The sequence below is a fragment of the Perognathus longimembris genome, chromosome 1, assembly GCF_023159225.1.
Source record: "Perognathus longimembris pacificus isolate PPM17 chromosome 1, ASM2315922v1, whole genome shotgun sequence".
Taxonomy (NCBI): domain Eukaryota; kingdom Metazoa; phylum Chordata; class Mammalia; order Rodentia; family Heteromyidae; genus Perognathus; species Perognathus longimembris.
The window spans coordinates 118,057,900-118,077,386 of record NC_063161.1 but is presented as its reverse complement, the minus strand read 5'-3'; the positions used below and the strand labels follow the sequence as shown (position 1 = coordinate 118,077,386).

At 37.5% G+C, this 19,487-nt stretch overlaps 1 protein-coding gene and 1 pseudogene across 2 annotated transcripts in view; one reads left to right on the top strand and one right to left on the bottom strand.

Annotated features, from left to right (window-relative positions):
• Positions 1 to 19,487, bottom strand: part of Sh3gl2 (SH3 domain containing GRB2 like 2, endophilin A1) — a 191,737-nt gene that overhangs the window by 46,874 nt on the left and 125,376 nt on the right. The window contains exons 1-2 of one of the 2 annotated variants that reach the window (XM_048355662.1): positions 3,131 to 3,151; positions 931 to 999 (exon numbers count right to left, since the gene is read on the bottom strand). In XM_048355662.1, the coding sequence (XP_048211619.1) occupies positions 931 to 939 (9 nt within the window). In that variant the 5' untranslated portion in view covers positions 940 to 999; positions 3,131 to 3,151. Of the gene's footprint in view, positions 1 to 930; positions 1,000 to 3,130; positions 3,152 to 19,487 lie in introns of those variants that run through there. The other variant, XM_048355583.1, reaches the window with a different exon arrangement.
• LOC125341402 lies at positions 9,614 to 9,709 on the top strand (annotated as a pseudogene).

Sequence of the window (19,487 nt, the reverse complement as noted above, 5' to 3'; positions counted from 1 at the left end):
CTAAAAATCTGGTAATCAGAATATAAGAAAAACCTTTTGTTACAATCATGTACCAGATCCAATATTTTAAATTGTGCTCAAGTGTAGTGGCTAGGTATCCATAGGTTTCCGGCATTCTCTTCCCTTCAAGTACAGGATTTGTGCTTCCAGATCCATTACTCACTTATTTAACATCTAAAATATTTATTTATACAATTCAGTATACACTCTTCATCATAGCCTAAATCTCATTAGCTGTGAACTGCCTCAAAGTGAAAAAGAAAATATGGCTTATGTCTCCAGAGAGATGAGACACTTGTTTACCACCTCCACACTGGCTTGTTGAGAACCTGCAATCTTTTAGGCAGACGCTAAATGATATGCATTATTTTGAATCCTTAATAAAAAGAATTTCCCAAGAAGCTATTACTATGCTCACTTAAGTTTTATAAGAAAAGAAATAGAAACTCTGAGCAATAGCTAGACTTTGTATTTAGCAGTGGAATACAGTGACCAGGTGAGCCAGGCTTCAAGTCTGCACAGGCTCTCCACTAACCCCTCTGCATCAGGCTCATACCACCTTGTCAGGAAGGTCCTCTACTGGCAGAAGGGGACTCGGACTCTCCCAGTAACATCTGGTACATCATTCTTCCCTTTTTCCTCTTTCCTCCCTGCCACCTTCCTAATTCAACCATCAACTCCATATATCTGTAATTTGGAAAGTGAATATGAGATTCATCGGAAAAAGTATACAATGACATTGTATCTATTCAGTGAGGTGTTCTTAAGACGGTACAAAGGGAGGTAAGGATACATTTTCTCATTTATTGTATATATTAAGAGAACATCAGTTAAAAACAATTACAAGTGTATTCTTAAATATCAGTAGAGAAAAGCTTATCTTTCCTCCTCTTATGGTAGATAAGGAAAAGCTAAGAGGGGAGGACTTACCCTCTCCATCTCCTTGAAGTCATCATCTAGCTTGGTTCCTTCAGCTCCTCCGACTTTCTCACTCACTTTCTGTAGGAAATAACCACAAGCAAGATATTATTGTTAATAGCTTTTTTCAACAACAATATGTTGAACTATTCAGGTACTTTCAGAAATATCACTTGATGTAATCTCACACCCTCTCTCTTTTGTGGACTTTTATGGGCCATCCCGTTTTCATGGTAAAAAACCATGGCTCAGAGGGTTTAAACATACCAAAGGACCTGGTTTACTGAAGCAAGAACACAAATTTGTACCTTCAGCTTTCAGCCTCCTATGCTCTTTCTATTATATAAATCATTATATAACTACCTAATCACTAACATTTTCTTCTTGAATGTTCTAAGAAACAACAGCATCATATAATAATCATTTTCCTCTGATAATGGCTCTGAAATGTTCCTAGGTAGAAAATTGCTAGTTGTTCAACCTATTCCTCAATAGGCTATTGAACAGACAATCACAAGCATCTATCAAACTATTAAAAAAGAATCATCCCTGCTAGTTTCCAGATAAAAAGGACTTGCACACTAGTGTTACACAGGTCCCTATCGTGGTCTTCATCCTTATATATATAGGACAGATGAAATGAAATAATGCCAAGCTTTCTTTGCTATCCAATTAATTCCATTGCCATACATTTTGTACTTAACAATTAACATATGGGAATTATAATTTTCCACATGAAAAATTAATGTTTATAAAAAATTAAGCATCCTATTCTCTTCTGAAAAATGATCCAAACTAACAACAAAAATGTATGAAATAATCATAACAAATTACTCTGGTTTAATCAAAGGAATATGAAATCCTAATGATACTAGATTTTTATTCCCCTTAAAATATTCTAATCATAAAGGTGGTTAGTTGTTTTCCCTTAAGATATCATGGTACCATAAACTGCCTTATTCATGGTCTTGTTTCATACACTTATTTTCGCCAGTCCTGGGGCTTGAACTCAGGGCCTGGGCACTGTCCCTGAGCTTCATTGCTAGCACTCTACCACTTGAGCCACAGCACCAATTCTGGCTTTTTCTGTGTATGTGGTACTGAGGAATCAAACCCAGGGCTTCATACATGCTAGGCAAGCACTCTACCACTAAGCCACATTCTCAGCCCTATTTCATACACTTTTTTTTTGGCCAGTCCTGGGCCTTGGACTCAGGGCCTGAGCACTGTCCCTGGCTTCTTTTTGCTCAAGGCTAGCACTCTGCCACTTGAGCCGCAGCACCTATTCTGGCCACACTGTTGTGTGATCTGCTGGATGTTTCTCTTTCCTTAATTTTCTGAAAATATGTCTTCCCCAAAGCAATGGTGTCCTAAAAGCAAGGTGAATATTAATGTAAGTGGTAAAGCGAATATTTTAGATTTGTTGGAATGTGGCACATTGTTAGCAGGAGCTGGGAAGTGTTACTGGGAAAAACTGATAAGCATTCACAGTACAGTGCGGAAATCTATGCACCATCAACATTTATGGGTTTTCCTCAATGTCTACTAAAGGTCTACTCTATTTACACAAAGTCTCCACAGACAGATGATAAAGCCTATGGCCCTTCCTCTCCTTCCAAAGCTGCTAGATGTGGAGGTTTTGCAGAGGATCTCACCATCATCAACTTGCATGGATGTCTTCAGCAAGCTGGCTTTTCGCAGTGAGCTTGCTCACCTCTATCTTAAGGGTTGGGGGGAGTCTCTGGATGTCAGCTGCAGGCAACAGAAGTTCAGATATTTCCTTGTTGGTGCCTGACTAGCTTACTGCTGGTACCCTCCATTTCTCTCTTCCAGTCTCACTCCTAGTTTGTGAAAACAGAAAACCCTCAGAAGACTAATTTGGGGAGAGCGGTGGCTTGGATTTTTATCACCACTCTAGCTCTTTATATGTCAAATATCATTCCTTACTGACCTTGTAGTAACAAAAGGAATACATCATAGGGCAGAGCATGTCATGAACTATATTCTTCACTAGGTAAGTACATGAACTTTCTATGAAAATTATGTGGCACAGTAAGTATAGGAATCTGTACCTAAAGCAAGTCGCTGGTGGCTCATACCTGTAATTCTAGCTACCTGGGAGGCTGAGATGGGGAGAATAACTTAAGTCAAGCCTGGGCAGAAAAATTTGCAAACTCCTTCTCAACACCTAACTCAGTGTAGTGGCACATACCTTTCATCCTAAGCCACGTGAGAGTTTGAAATTGAAGTGTTGTGGTTCCAGGCTACCTAGCAGAAAGATCTGTGAGAATCCATTTTTTACAGAGGTAAGCTGGAACCAGTAAGCTGGCATCTGATCCCAACAATGACAGGAAACCTAAAATAGGCAATTCTTACTCAGGTGGGAAGTAAAACTCTAAAGTAATTGGCAAAACAGAACTCAAGTAGCAAAGTACAAGCGTAGCAAGTATAAGGACCTGAACTCAAAATGCCACTAATAACCCCTACACACAAACACATACACACACAAACACACACACACAAGAACTTGTACATGAACTCACAAGGTAGGCAACAAATTCCAGTTCCCACCTCTCATCAATATATGTTGGTTTCTTCCATCAGTTTATTTAATTTTCATTTTTTATTTTGAAATAAAGTACAAAATTTCAATACTGTAATGTTAAGAAAAGGTCAATGATTCAAGCTGAAAGGTTAATAAAAACAATATGAATAAATTTGCACCACTGACACATAGTTTTTCTGTAATTCATCATTTAATATGAATTTCCTGAGAACTAAGAAATCTGAGGGCTGCATAAATTAAACTGCCTGTCCATGAGACACTATAAGATAATAGGTGGAACTTCTAAATTCAAATTTCCCACGCCAATCCCCAGGCTTTAGTCATAACATAGCTTTAGAGAGCTGTCCATGGTGCTGCCTGTTTCTGACTGATGTTCCAATAGATTTAGGTGCAAAGATGTGGCGATGGGGCTTTACTGCATTAACTCTTGGTCCTTGACATCAATCCTTTCACAAAACCTGTGCCCTTAGTAATCCAGATTATCCACTATTCAGCAATCTTCACATGTCCAGGCTTTGTCTGCAAAGAGTGTCACCTAATTTAAAGCCAGTACAGATTGTGATCTAACTCAGTAGTTAGCATCTTTGCATACTAAAGGATTTTTACCAAATTGGAAACAGGAAAGAGAAATGAGAAATGTTTGAAGCTAAATTCTAGTAGAATTCCAAAGTTATTCATAAATACTCTTTTACTCTCTCCCTATCACCAAACTTTTTTCTAGCCTACTGATAAATTCTCACTTTTCTTCAATGGCAATTTTGGCTTATATTTCAGTTCTTTGTCTTATTTTTGAAGAATATGGTTTATTTTTTAAAACTGGACTGGGAAGATCTACTCTAGTTGAACTCCTAGACAATAAAGAAATACTTGTCACATAACTTCAAAAGAATCGTCATCTCCATTCCACATGATGGTCTCCAACACTGTGAGATATTCACTATATTCTAAACCTAGTTTTTGTCAGAGGATCACTATGATGCACCACTTATTAACTATGAATTAGATGTTTAGTTTTATTTACAAATGGATGCAAAATAGCTGAGAAATGATTCCGCTTACATTACAAGAGATATTTAATAATCTGGGGATTATTGAGTTGTTGAATTTTGTTCTAGAGAATAAGACATTGTCCTCCAAATCAACAGGATCCATATCAAATTTTCAGTACAATACTGCTCAGCTGAAAGTGGTTTTGACTTCCATCCTTTGTGCATCAATAGCTAAGCACCAGTTACTGGCTCACTATAACCAATGAGATATTGGAGTCACATTGGCTGGCCATCTGTAATTTAGAACTACTCTTGGGAACTCACAGTGGGGCCAACTCATTATTTTAGCTATTCAGTTTATAAATCGTGAATGCACCACCAAATGTATTCAAATGGGTGTACCAAAAATAAAAACAGTGGGCTGGGGATATAGCCTAGTGGCAAGAGTGCCTGCCTCGGATACACGAGGCCTTAGGTTCGATTCCCCAGCACCACATATACAGAAAACGGCCAGAAGCGGTGCTGTGGCTCAAGTGGCAGAGTGCTAGCCTTGAGCGGGAAGAAGCCAGGGACAGTGCTCAGGCCCTGAGTCCAAGGCCCAGGACTGGCCAAAAAAAATAAAAATAAAAAAATAAAAAAAATAAAAACAGTAAGAGAGAAAGGAAGAGAGGGGGGTGTAGAAAGGAAAAGAGGGAGGAAACAGGAGTGGTGAAAAAAACCCATGAGAAATAGACGAAGAGACGTTTTTTTTTTCTCTACAAAGTCTATTTAAGTCATTCTGAGAACACAGTGCCTTTAGATAGATAGATAGATAGATAGATCAATAGTGTACTTTTTTTTTAATCAACCAATTACTCAGGACAGTATCAGTATCCAGTGTCTAACCTAATTATATTCTTGGGACTGAAGGCAATATTAGTCAAAAATGATATTTACATTGTTCTCTGGGCTACTTTTCCAAGTAACAAAGAATTTAAATATATCAAGGCACTGAATTAAGCACTGGATTGAATAATAAATGATTTATTCATTAGTAGTATGGCTACTAGTTCATTAGTAGTATGGCTATTAGTAGTATGGCTACTAAGTAGTATAACTTGTGCTCATATTTATTTTCTTTGAATAAACATGACTAAAATTTCTCTTGTCATGAAACAAGGTATAAGCTCCTTGAGCCCATTTGACCAATAATGGAAATTTTTGTTTTTCTTATCTGCTACCATTTATTTTATGCTATTACTTTTCAATGAAGTGGTTCCTAAAATGAAATTCCACAGTATCAAATAATTTCTGATGGTACGTGACTTTTTAATTTAATGCTAGCCATATGAGAAAACTAATTGCCTATTTAAATGAACTCAGAACAAGCTATTTGAATCCAACAGGCAGTACAAGTTTTAAAAAATGCCCATTTTTATCATCTACATACTTCCAGAACTGATTCTAATGAGTTGGTTGAATGGTCCTCAATGGGACCATTTTCATACAACTCCCAATGCCCACACACTTACATTCCGACTAAACCAAAACCCTTGCCTTTCTCCGTCTTTGTCTTCATTATGTTCCTCCCAAGTATGCAACAAGGGTTTGCCCAATGGATCTGCAATGTGCCTTTGTGAATACTGTGATTAAGACTTAGAGATGCCACAAAGGGAGGCAAACAAAACTGACGACTTCACTCAGGGACAGGCACAAGATCCTCGAAATAGTAATAGTGATGAGACAACGAGCTGAATTTTAGATGAAAAGTCTTAATTTAGAGCCTGCAGTAGTGGTTTCTTGTGCTGCCCATTTTTCTCTGTATGGTAAATGAGAAAAATGTCAACGGGGACCAGCAGGATGACACAGTTGAAATAAATGACTACTGTTCACAGTCCAAGGGGTGCTGGCACTGCTTCCCCACGATGACTCATCAACCCCCAAGTTATCTGTCACCTGCCGGCAGAAGATACTCTGTCCTCTAGCTGTAACTCTGATTCTCTTCAGCATTCCATTTCATTTACCAACTACTCAACAGCAAACTGCACCATCTCTCATTAAAAATCTTCTTGACAATGATATTACCACTGAAGTTTAACTTAAGACAAAGTTCACTCCTACACTCAACCACTTGCAAATTAAAACCCTCCAGCTTCCCTTGCTTAGCTTAGCTTTATATCTACTGCTTTCCATACAAGGTTAGGTTTACCATTTCTACACAGCAAATTTACTCTGTGTACTTGCCCCACTTTATAATAGGATACATTTTCCTTTTCAACTCTTCAAATACTGCAAATTGTTCTAAAATGTCCATCCAAATTTCATTTTCTCCATCTGTAACTTGGGAGTTGGTGAGTCATTGTTGGAAAGCACTATAAGCAGTGCTCCTTTTGGCTGGGAACAATGGTCATTTATTTAAACTGTGCCTTGCTACTGTTTCCCTCTGACATTTTTTCTTCTTTGCCTATAGAGAGAAAAACAGTCCCCATCTATGACTTCTCAGCTTAGCTGGAAATTATCAGACTTCCTTTTGCACTCTTCTTTACTTGGTGGTACTGGGATTTGAATTTAGGGCTTCACACTTGCTGGACAGTTATTCTACCACTTGATCCCTACCCCTTTGGGCTTTAGTTATTTTCAATTAGAGTCTTGTGTTTTCTTTCCTGAGCCATTATGGATTACCAATCTCCTAGTTTACCCCGCCTGTGTAGCTGGGATCACAGGCCTGCATCAACACATCCATCTTTTCTTCACTAGAAGGTTTGGCTAACTTTTTGTATGGGCTGGCTTCAAACTTCAATCCTCCTAGTCTCCAGCAGGATTACAGACATGAGCCACTATGCCCAGCCTCTTTTTGCATTCTAAAGAAGGACTACTATCTGTTTGATTACCTGGAATTAACCACTTAATGAGTAAATTGCCAAGGACTTTTGCTCAACTAAACTGTAAGATAAAAAAGCAAAAATCATATTGCATAATCCATGTTTTTGTTTGAAAGTGTCTGACATCTCAGAAGCTAACACAGCAATTGCAGAGAAGAGAAAACTTTATGTCAATGGATTATTTTAAGACTAAAAAACTGCACACAAATTAAAGGAAGATGCTTAACTATGAGTTAGCAATGATTCTATGTCTTCTTTGTGAAAGTTTGTTCTCTGCTATAAATATAATATCATGGGTATCTTTGTTTTCTGTTGTGTTGTTTTCTTTTGTACCAATCCTGGGGATTGAACTCGGTATCTAGGCACTGTCCCTGAGCAGAAAAGCTATCATTCTACCACTTGAGCCACACTGCTGTTTCTGGACTTTTGGTGGTTATTTGGTGAAAGGAGTCTCACAGACTTTCCTGCCTGGTCTGGCTTCAAACTGTGATCCTCAGACCTCAGCCTCCTAAGTAGCTAGTATTACAGGCAGGAGCCACCAGCACCTGGCTATAATAATATCCTTTTGTCATTAGGTGCAGGCAAAAAAATTGCAAAATAAAACAAAAACCTATGATGTATGATATTTTATTTACAGCCGAGGCTAAAGAAATTCTTATTTCATTATAACTATTCTATATTAATCTATGTTGCTTTTAGCATAGTAATAAATATTAATATTCACTTTACACACATATATTTCTGATTTATATGTTTATCTACATGTGATATGTATATTTATATATATACATACACACATACACATGTACATGGATGCCGAAATTACAGAAAGTATAATACTTGTCCAAAATGCTTTTTTTAAAAAGACACTTGAATTAAGTATTGAATTACAGGCTTACTACACATTGAAATAGAGTTGCTTCCATTAACATTCATAAATTAAATTAGAATATTTATGTTATCCTGCTCCATCTTCTTAATGGAACAGTCTGTAAACTGTATTTCTATGTGTAAATAAGAGAATCTCACTGACAACACAGGAAATGCAAGTCACCTAAAGCAAAATTTGTCATATTTGGGTTTACAATCAAGAGAAAAGCTTGAGTACCAAAATGAAAAAAAAAAAAAAAGGCAAATCACATTGCTTCAGTTGTATCTCCTGATAAATGAATCCAACACCATCTACCACTGGATTACTTGAAAATTAAATTGGAATACAGTGCAAGATAACTTTGTAAACAGTCAATAATTGTTACTAATATAAAAGAGATTATGTGTTATTTTTGCCTTCCACCCAGAGGTAAGCTTTGAACTCAGGCAAACTATTCTACCAGTTATATCCCCTACCCAAATATTATATCTTAGTGTGCAACTTACATAAATGATGAAAATTTTGAATTGCTATTTTTCCCATTTATAAAGTAAGGAATTCTCGATGTCACTTAACTGGATTATTAAAAAGCAACCTTTCTTAAGGTACAACAAGCACCTCAGAGAGAAGTGTAGTAACCACCCCCAGGGAAGGTACCCTGTTTCCCAATGTGGTAGTAAGGCATCATCACCTCTGAGCACCGAGAAAAGAAGCCTATGACTTGCCTTGGAACTTCTTTTACTATTACCCATTTTACATCCAAACCAAAAAGGCATAATGGAAATGCTTGATTCCAGGGCACATATTCACATGGAAAGAGGAAAGTCAACATTCCAGCAGCATTCTCTTGGTATTGGTCTATAAACATGCAGATCATGGTTTCCAGATGGTATTCACAGGCCTGAAAGGAAGTGGACTCACTTGCTGGGATGGGAGTCTAACACTAGCTTTTCTCAGCTGTCATTAAAAATTGGAATGCTTAAATGCCACGATGTTTTCAAAACGGATTTCAAAGAATATGTTTATTTTTCCCATCCAAAATCTAAGCTCTTTTAGAAAATGAGTAAAGGTACTTTTATCCATCTAAACAGAGCTAGTTTTGGTTATTTCTTGGTACCAAGTAAAATTTGTATTTTGCAAAAATTTAGACAGGTTCTTATTATAAAAATTCAATTATTTTTTCCCTTTTCCTCAAGGAATTCAACAAGAGAAAAATAAGGTTGTCACTGAATATTTAAAGCTAAAAACTTTAAAATGTTTGTTAAATGAGCTAAATTCTTGGCCTCATTCCAATTCCCAGCCTACCCTCCTCCTGGTCAGATAGAAAATAAAGGAAATGCAAAAAACCAAAATGTATAATGCTTCTATTGTTCCTGACTTGGTTTACTGGGTTTACAAGGATTAACTTGTGCTTACTTCGACAACACATATGCTAAAATTAGAGTGATATGAGATTAGCGTGGCCCCTGCCCTAGGATGACATAATTAAGCATTCCATAGTTTAAAAGAAAAAGACACAGTAGTAGGAGTGAAAAAATATAAATAAATAAAAGAACAAACCTTCCAATCCCCATTTCCTGAAAGTGAAAACTTTCCACAGAACATGGATGGAAGTAAAATTTATCCTAGAGGTTTCATGCAAATGTTTAGACCTCAGTTCAGAGACACTTTATTGTTATTACCTGTAGCTTCATTTTCAAGGCATCTTATTTTTGTCTTGTAGATAAGCCCTTCAAATATGTATGACATTCAAATTAAAAGAACTCACAGTATCTCTATTTTTCCACTTCCTCAAATAACCTTCTTCATGAAACAAAGGGTAATTTAAGAGGGCAACTTAGCTGAGAAGGGTGGCATTTCCATAACATTTCCTCCTCTGGCCTTAACAAGAATTTTATTCTTTTTCACAGTCTTCTGTAATAAGCCAGTGAAGTTAAAATGCATCATCGTGTCTGCTAAAAAGAGACTCAGACTTGAGCAGGAATGATGTCACATTGTAGGTTTTTATCTTAGTTCTCTTGAAAGCTCAGTCATAAATTTGTTGAAATTTAAAATAAAAATCAGAGCTGTAAAGAAAAAGATAGGCTGAATTTTTAATCTGAGATTTTAGATTGGGTTAATAAATGGTCCAGAATCTAATGCTCATGATTTGATGGACATGACAAAGTATGAGGCAAGACAGCTTTTAAATAAGAAAAATTTCCTGTGAACCCCTTTCACTACTAATCAGTTTTGTAAAATACTGTGTAAGACCTCCCCAGGCCTGTTTATCATCTACAAAACAGGGCCAGACTATGGGGTTTTGGTTAACTAGGAGAGTTCTGGGACACCTAACAACTAAAAATGTGTTGCCTGTTTCTGTGATAGTTTTGCATTTCCCATCACTGGGCAACAGAACCCAGTTAATCAAGCCAACAATATCAAGGTGTTGATGTGAAGGTGTTTTACACACATTGTTGACACCCACAATCCATAGAACTTGAAGTAAAGATCATCCTTGATAATCTTGGTAGGTTTCATCCAACTCATCCAATCAATTGAAAATCTTACAGACAAATCAGGTACTTCAAAGACAGTAGATTCAGCCTCAAGACTGAAATATTTCTCCCTGAGTTCCTGAGCCTTGGGCCTGTCTTCTCATTTCTGACTTAACAGTGCCCACAATCAATTGCTTGAAATGATACAAGTCTTGCCTGCTGAAGTTCTATTTATAGCACAAAGGGTAAGCCTTAATTAGAAAAGGACTGAAAAAAAGACTATGCAAAGAATTTTAAGCGAAAATGCCATGTCCTATTTTTTTCTTCTAGATTTAAGTTATTTTGGTGCAAATGCCATTCTTTAAAAAGAGAGAGAGAGAGAGAGAGGGGAGAGAGAGAGAGAGAGAGAGAGAACTAATAGTCTTTAGGTTAAACCCACTAAATGGAACAAAAACAATGGTGCTCAGATTAATGTCTAATATGTAGCCAAGACCCTAAAGACAACTAAAGGCCAGGTTCCACATTTGCACCCAGTAAAACTGATACCCATGAAGGGTCTATTTGGTTGGCTATACCCACTAGGCAAATCTAGTGCACAAAAACATTTAAAATTTTTAACTTTCCATAACTATGTATATTGCTAAAAATTGTCAGGCAACAATTCTTAATAATGAGAAATAATAAACACAACTTGGTTTGTTTGGCTTTTTTCCCCTCAACTTTGTTATATACTCAAATCATCTGGATGTAATCTTCCTTGAGAGTTACTGTATTATTTGCCCTTTTCAATTTCCCACTAGATACCCACAATGGTTAAAAAAAAATCATGAGGACAAAAGTGGTCATAGGAAATTAGAGTAATTATATTAGTAGCCAATCTTCTTACATTGTCCCACCAGCAATATCCCAACAGGGTCTTTAAAAAGAGTAGGAAGTAGACATGACCATTGATACTAACATAATGGAAAGAACTTAAACATCAGTGTAAAAGTCAAAGTTGGCCTACTATTTAAAATAGTAACAAGGGCTGGGATGTAGCTCAGTGGCAAAGCGCTTGCCTAGCAAGTGCAACGTCCTGGGTTCGATCCCCAGTACCAAAAAAGAAAACACACACACACACACAAAAAAAAATACAGTTAAAATAGTAACAATCAGACAAGGCCATCAATGTGTTCTCCTTTTTATTTGCTTGTTTCAAACCACATCTCCTACTCCACCAACACATTAGACTGTGGCTCCCTCCTAATCTTTGCTATTCATTTACTTGAAAGGCATTTCCTGAATTCCTTTTATGTGTCAGGCACTGAAGACATTTTGGTAGAGAGGGGCAAAAGTTCTGGGACAGGGGCTGGGGATATAGCCTAGTGGCAAGAGTGCCTGCCTCGGATACACGAGGCCCTAGGTTCGATTCCCCAGCACCACATATACAGAAAACGGCCAGAAGTGGCGCTGTGGCTCAAGTGGCAGAGTGCTAGCCTTGAGCGGGAAGAAGCCAGGGACAGTGCTCAGGCCCTGAGTCCAAGGCCCAGGACTGGCCAAAAAAAAAAAAAAAAAAAAAGTTCTGGGACATACAGAGGCTAAGTCAGAGGTCACAACAGAAGAAAATCACAGGAAGGGAGACCCATCAACAAAAATGGAGAGGTTGGCAGAGACAAGATCCTGCAAGCTCTTCATGGACTAAACTACCCCCACATCTTCCTTTTCATAAGAAAAAGTCCAATTCATTATAAGGATCCTACCCTCAGCATATCTAATTCTAATTACCTGCCAAAGGCCCCATCTTCAAACACTATTCCATCAGGGTATGGAGTATCAACATGAACTGGGAGGATGTGAACATTCAGTCCAGAGCAGTGAGAAACGTGGTAGAACTCTGGGAGTTAAGCATCACTCTAGATATTCTTAGGGCAAAACAACTCAGCCAAATGAGAGGCTAGCATGGTAGAAGGATGCTGCTTTAGGGAATGGGTTCATTTCTACCATAAGGGCTGCATAGCATTTTGCTGTGTGTTGCAGGACCACAGAGTCGTGACTATCACAAGGCTGGCATTCCAAAAGAACATATGGCTTTTTGTTGGAAGAAATCCTGCATGCCTCAAGCCCCAAATTTCCTAATAAAAACATCCTGTTCTCTAATTAAGTTTAGTGAATATGTTTTTGTTTGTTTTGTTGTTTTGCTTTGGTGTTATTTTCCTTTTGTTTTGGCTTCTTTTTTTTTTTTTCCTTTTCAGTTTTGGTTCACCTGTTTACACAGCATATAAACTCCTCCAATGGGATCTAATTTTCTAATTTTCTCAAAATTACTTTATAGTTTCCTAAAAACATGTGTTTCTCTTGAATGATTTGTGATTCACACTTAGATATTTTCTAATTGAGAGAGAGCATGGCTAAAATGTCATTTAAAACTCTAGAAAATTTCTTCAGGATAACAGAAAAGTTTTAGATACCAAACCACTGAGAGAAGTTATACTACAAAATACAAACAAAAAATAGACAAAAAGCCTATTTGAATTTAATTACTACACTGCATCATCTCTTCTACTAATTAGGTACAGATACCTTTATTTAACTCATTATCAATTAATCTTAGTCAAGCCATGATGAACATGCTTAAGTAGAAACCAGATTTATACCTATCAGCATCAAGTTCCTGAAGAATTAAAATTCAAGGAAAAAGAAGAGTTTCATGCAGAAATCTGGCACCTTATTTGAAAATTAAAAAAGGTCAACATCCTGTTTAGAAAGCTAATACCATGCCATTTCTTGTAATTGATGTTTTTAATAGCGAAATAAGATATAAAAACACAAACAATGCCTCTTTAAAGGCCCTCTCCTCCCTGAGTTGACTATTCTTCCTTTTAGAAGTTTGCTCTCCAAATCAGAGCTTAAACACAGATGAACTGGGTCATGTCTCAGAGTAGTCATTTTAGCAATCAGAGGCATGGAGCTTGAAGAGCTAGGAAGGGGTGGGGAAAGCAAGACTTGTGAAGGAAGGGTGTGTTCTAGAGCTGATTTCCACATTAGGCAATGTGGCTCAGTCCCACTGGGGTCCCTGTGAAGGAACACATAGAACTCTGCTGGCATCAGGCCTTGAATGAAGAAGATGCTGGTCATGTTCCCATCTGCTGAAGGCTGACTTGACATGTGTTCCTTCCTAACTTCCAGGCTGTATCCAGGGAAGCTTTAGTTCCAAGCTATAGGAGAAAAACTCCCACAGCACAGAGACTGGAGGTGGATTGGAGCTGTGAATTAAGCCCAAAGTGAGGGCACGTATCCTTCACGTAGCGGAAGTCCTCAACCCATTTTAAAGGGGCAAGGAGAAATACTTCAGGATTTGAACATTAGATATAGTCTGTGGCATATGCTCTTTTTATAATTGTTGTTTTATATTTTTTAAACGCAAACCTCCTTTTTAGCACAGGCAGTTCAAATAGGCCACAGGTCAAATTTAGCCTTACGGCCTCAGTTGGCTGATACCTGTGCTACAGCAACCATAAATAACAAAGATTTATTTTCTGTCTGTTAACTGACATAAACTGCACGATATAATGTATGCCCTTCTGCAATTTGTGACAAATCAGACACACACATGATAATTTAAGTAGAGGGAGGCTATTCATTTTAATGGCCATGCAATGTTATACTTAAGAATATATCAGCATTGTTTTCACTAGTGTATGGTAGGGTTGTTTTTCACTACTACAAAAAAATCAACAATAAACATCCCTCTGTGAGTATTTCCTATTGCACTTGAGTGGAAATGCCCTTTAGGATATGTGATAAGGTATATATATATATTTTTTTCTTCGAAATACCTAGTTATTGTCACTTTACTCTCCAAAGTAGTTCCACCAATTTATATCACCAGCTATAATTTACCAAAATTCCTGTTTCTCTACATTTTTTTCACATAACTTTCTTTGATAAGCTTCTAAATTTTTGTAAATCCAGTGGCTATGAATTTAAATTGTGTGTGTGTATTTGTGTGTGCATGCAATATACCGGAACATGAATTTTTGCTCAGCTTTTTCACCTACAGTTGGAGCCATATCTCCAGCCTGAATTTTTGCTAGTTTATTGGAAAGGGAGTCTCTTGAACCTTGATCCTCTGATCTTAGCCTCCTGAGTAGCTTGGAAGTGCAGCTGTGAACCACTGGTGCCTAGCCAATACATGACTGTCTAGAACATTTTATTTCTGACCAGTTGATTACCTTTTTGTGCCACTTTGTCTTCTGTAATCCCAATTCAATAGGCTGCCTAGACATAGAACCCTTTTTTTTTTTTTTTTTTTTTTTTGCTACTGTTGCTTGTTGTACTACTAGGTTGTCTTTTCTTACTTGCGCTGGGTGGTAGTTCTTGACACCCATTTTATTGTTAAAATTCTGGCCACCTATGCCTGGGCTAATTCAGCAGAATGTAGATCTTCCACTCTATCCATACAAGCTCCACAGTGTTGGAAATCTTCACTATACCAACTCCTCAGACTAAAAATGAACACACTTTGCAAAATATAATGTGATGGTGATGGTTAATCTTGTCAACTTGACTTGACTGAATATCCTGAGAAGATTAGTAAAATACACCTCCGAGGCTGTGATTATGTTTCCAGAAATGACTAGATTCTAAGGAATAATCTTGATAGATTCATAATATTGTCAGTGAACTGGGAGGGAGGTGATGAAAGGTTTGGAACAAGTAGGTCATAGGGAATGGGCTATCCCTGCATGTCTCCATCTTGATCTCACTTCCTTTATTCTTTATTCTCTTTTTATTTCCTGTTCACCACAAGGTGAGAAGACTCTGTCCTCACATGATTCTATCACCATGATGTTTTGGTTAAGCACATAGATAGGATCAAGCAATAATTAATTCAGCCTTCTGAAATCAAGAGTCCAAGTAAATTTTTACTCTATTAAATTGTTCATGCCAGGTTTTTGTTATAACAATGCAAAAAGTAACTGACACAGAAAGTTGGTAATGACAGTGAGGCTACTGTTGTGACAAAACCTGACGGTGTGGTTCTTAAACCTTTGGAAACTATTTGTGGGAAGAATATGGAAAGTTGGAGAAGCAGCAAAGAAAATGTCCAGGACACTATCAGGAGAGATTAATGAATGATTCTCATGCAACTGAGGAGACCAGAATGCTAAAATAAATGTGGGCATTTTCAGGTGGAATAGGATTCTATTGGCAGTTGGTCATTCAATTTATATGCTAGCAATGACTTTGTTTACATTTTGTCATTGTCATCAGATTTAAAAGTGGTGGGCCAAAATTTGTCAGAAGAAATTACAAGAGAGCATCAGTATGCAAGCTGGGATGTAGTTACTGCTTCTACTTTTAGCTAGATTTACAGTGAGAACTGGGAGCAAACCATAAAGAGTAAAGATGTGAAGAACATGTCATTTGGTCATAAAAAGCATGTTGAAAGTTGCAGACAAGGAGGGTATGGTTGTGAAATTAGTGCCATTTAAAAAAAATCTACTACTTGTACATCTTCAACAGTTAAAGTTCCATGATTAATCTCAGGATTTGGGCAAACTTACTCATAAACTCCATCCATCCTTCCATCCATTCATCCCAGAATAAAGGATATGAAAAATAATACCCATTTGAAGGGTGCTGTTGAGAAAAGAGCACCTATGGGACATACCACTGGTAAAGGGAAGCTTAGGAAATGTTATCCAGGATCTTTTCATCTTACTCATATGCCTGGACATGCAGAGGCTGCAGCCATGGTCCAAGGAGGTCTGCTGACTTTTGCAGGTGTGGAGAGAATACAATAATTGTGGAGCCACCAAGGTTTACATTGAAATTTCAAAGGAACTCCCAGAAGGCCAGGATATGTGTAGCAGGCTCAGTTCAGAATCACTGTAGCTAGACTCTGAGAGAACAATGAAACCGTGAAGTAGAAGATGAATGTTGGAGATACCTGGGCTGTGGAAACATGTGCCAAGGAAAGCCACAGGCTATGAATGGGATCCAGGAGAGAAGCCACAAGGGTGTTGTTTCCCAAGTCCAGTGGAGCTCTCACAACACAACACTAACTTGGACTTTTTAGCAACGTTGGAACTGTTAAGATTATGAGGATACATAAATATATTAAAGCATTTTGCATTGTGAGACTATCTTTTGGTGGGCAAGGGTGGAAATATCATGATTTAAATCAATGTGTTTGGATATCAAGTTGACAAGCAGTGGATTTATAATGGTTAATCAAATTGTTAATTTGACTGGATTGAGAAGCACCTTCGCTGTTAGTAAAGCATTCCTCACTGGATATTTGTTATGTGGTTTCCAAGGAATAAATCTTGAGGACTCTGGACTAATGAATGGATTAAACCTTTGATGGGCTCATAATACAATACTATTGGAAGTGGTGAATGGCAGGAGGCAGGGCCTATTTAGAGAAAGTGGGACATGTCCTTGGGATCTGTGTCATGGCTTGGCTGCTGTCTTTATTGCCTCTTTCTCTCTGCTTCCTGTCTGGCCTGAGATAAAAAGTTCATTTTTCTGCATACTCCCACTGCCGCAATGATGTGGCCTAGCACATGGTTCCAGAAACTATGGACTGTACTCTTTCAAATAATGAGCCATAATATATATTTCCTCCTTTAAGTGGCTTGTTACAGCTATCAGAAAAATAGACAATGCATATGGTATACACCCATTTTTAAATCTTTTTATCTATCCACATCCATATATATTTATTGAATACCCATAGTATAGAAGACAGGGAACACAAGCAAGACATAGGAAGGCACAAGCTAAGGAAGATAAAAAAATGATGAAAAAGGCTAAATGTCACTATATTTATAGAAAAGCACTGAAAATTGGGAAAAGAAGGAAACTTTTTAGGTCAGTCAGTATTATATCAGCAAACATCCTATGGAAAATTACATATTTATCTAGTAAAAAATTACTTACAATATAGAACAAGAACATTTGGAGTCTGGAGATTTTTGTCTATGGGAAAACAGCAAATGGAGGAATTCTCTTACAGAAAATAACTTTAGTCTGTGGCACTGTAGCAGTGACTTGCTCTTACACACCCCATTCTGGGTTCTATGAGACTTGTTCTATGAAACAGAAGCTCTCATCTGGTCAGATGTGGTAACAACACTAGGGCTTCTACTTTCCCAGCACCTCATATAGGACTTCTTTGTCATATGAAGAGGGAAGGCCACCAATCTTTCTCAACTATGTGTAGCAGAAACAACTGTTGGTACGTACTACCAAGACCTTTGCCCAAGAGTAAAGGGTCAGAATATTGGAGTTATGATCACTCCAACTCCAGCTCTCCCAAATGGAAAGATTCCAAACTGAGAGATTCAAGCAACAAACACCAGTGCCACCATCATTCCTTCTCTTAGTCTTGACTTATACTATGGGGTGGTTATTGGGAAAAATCGATTCTATCCCAAACTCTGGTTTGGTAACATAAGAAGTTCTGTCCTTTGTTTTGCTTGAGAGGCAGGCTCTAAAGAAAGAGAGCTCCACACTGCTGCTTGAGGAGAGTGATTTTATTTGGAAGAGTAAGGAATAAGATCATGCCCAAGGGCACTGTCAAAAACAATGGAGATTTGGGAGGAAAATAAGTCATGTGAAAGCTAACAGGTCCTGAAAAATGTATTAGCAAAACTTGCAGTGATGGACCAATCATAAACTTAACAGAGAAGGAGAAAGATATTCAAAGAGTACTCCTGGGGTTACATTTATCCCAAGGGATGCCTTAAAACACACATCCATTTTAATTTATTTACTAGTAAACAGAATGAGATGTGAAGATGCCTTAAATCCCTCCCTCCCTCACACACACACACACACACACACACACACACACACAAATGCAGATATGCCAGAAAAATATGCAATCCTTCCTGACTTAGAGGAGATACAAGCACAACCTTTGATCAAATACTACCTGATCATTAAGCTCTATAACGTGGGAGTGACCTCTAGGATGCTGGGCTTAAAATAAGATCACCCTGATCTCTCAAGGCCTGGAAAACTTCTGATTTTCCTACACTGGTGCACATTCCCCTGTACTTCAGGAGAAGCTGGGGAAGAAACTATGAGCTACTAGAACCTGTGGAAACTCAAGACAAACTGTAGATTCTCTGAACTGTCTTCTCAATTTGGTAAGTGGTTTAGACAGACATATGGGTAACACATCAAAAATCAGACTAATATATGGATGGCTATAAAAAATTGAAGTGGGAACATTAGAAATGACATGTGTAGGGAAAAAAGACTGCAAAGAATTATTCCAGCCAAATCGCTAAACAAATAAACAAGTGACCAAACAACAGCTTCAATAAACTGCTTCCTGAAGAGAGTATCTGTATCCAGAAATACTATGTATCTAAATATAAAGGAAAAACAAAACAGAACAAAGAATAACAAAAGCAACAAGAAAACATGCAACAGATTCTTGCGCTGTGGGGCCCATCTGTTAGAATTAACAGAAGTTTTAATAGCAGCCATTTACAATTAGTTCAAAGAACTAATGGAAAACCATTCTTCAGGAAGTAAAGCAATGTTTCATTAACTATAAACTATGGCCTAAAAAGATATATATTAAGTGGAAATCAAATGGAGATTCTGAAGATGTAAAATACAATAACTGAAATGAAAATTTCACGAGGGCTAAGAAGTGATTTGTACTGGTAAAAGAAAGAATTGGTACACTTGACTATAGATCAATGAAGATTAATTAGGTAATCTAAAAAATAGAGAAGAAAAATAACGTCAAAAGCATGAGACACCATTAAACCCAGCACAGTTATTTTTTTACTTAATTTT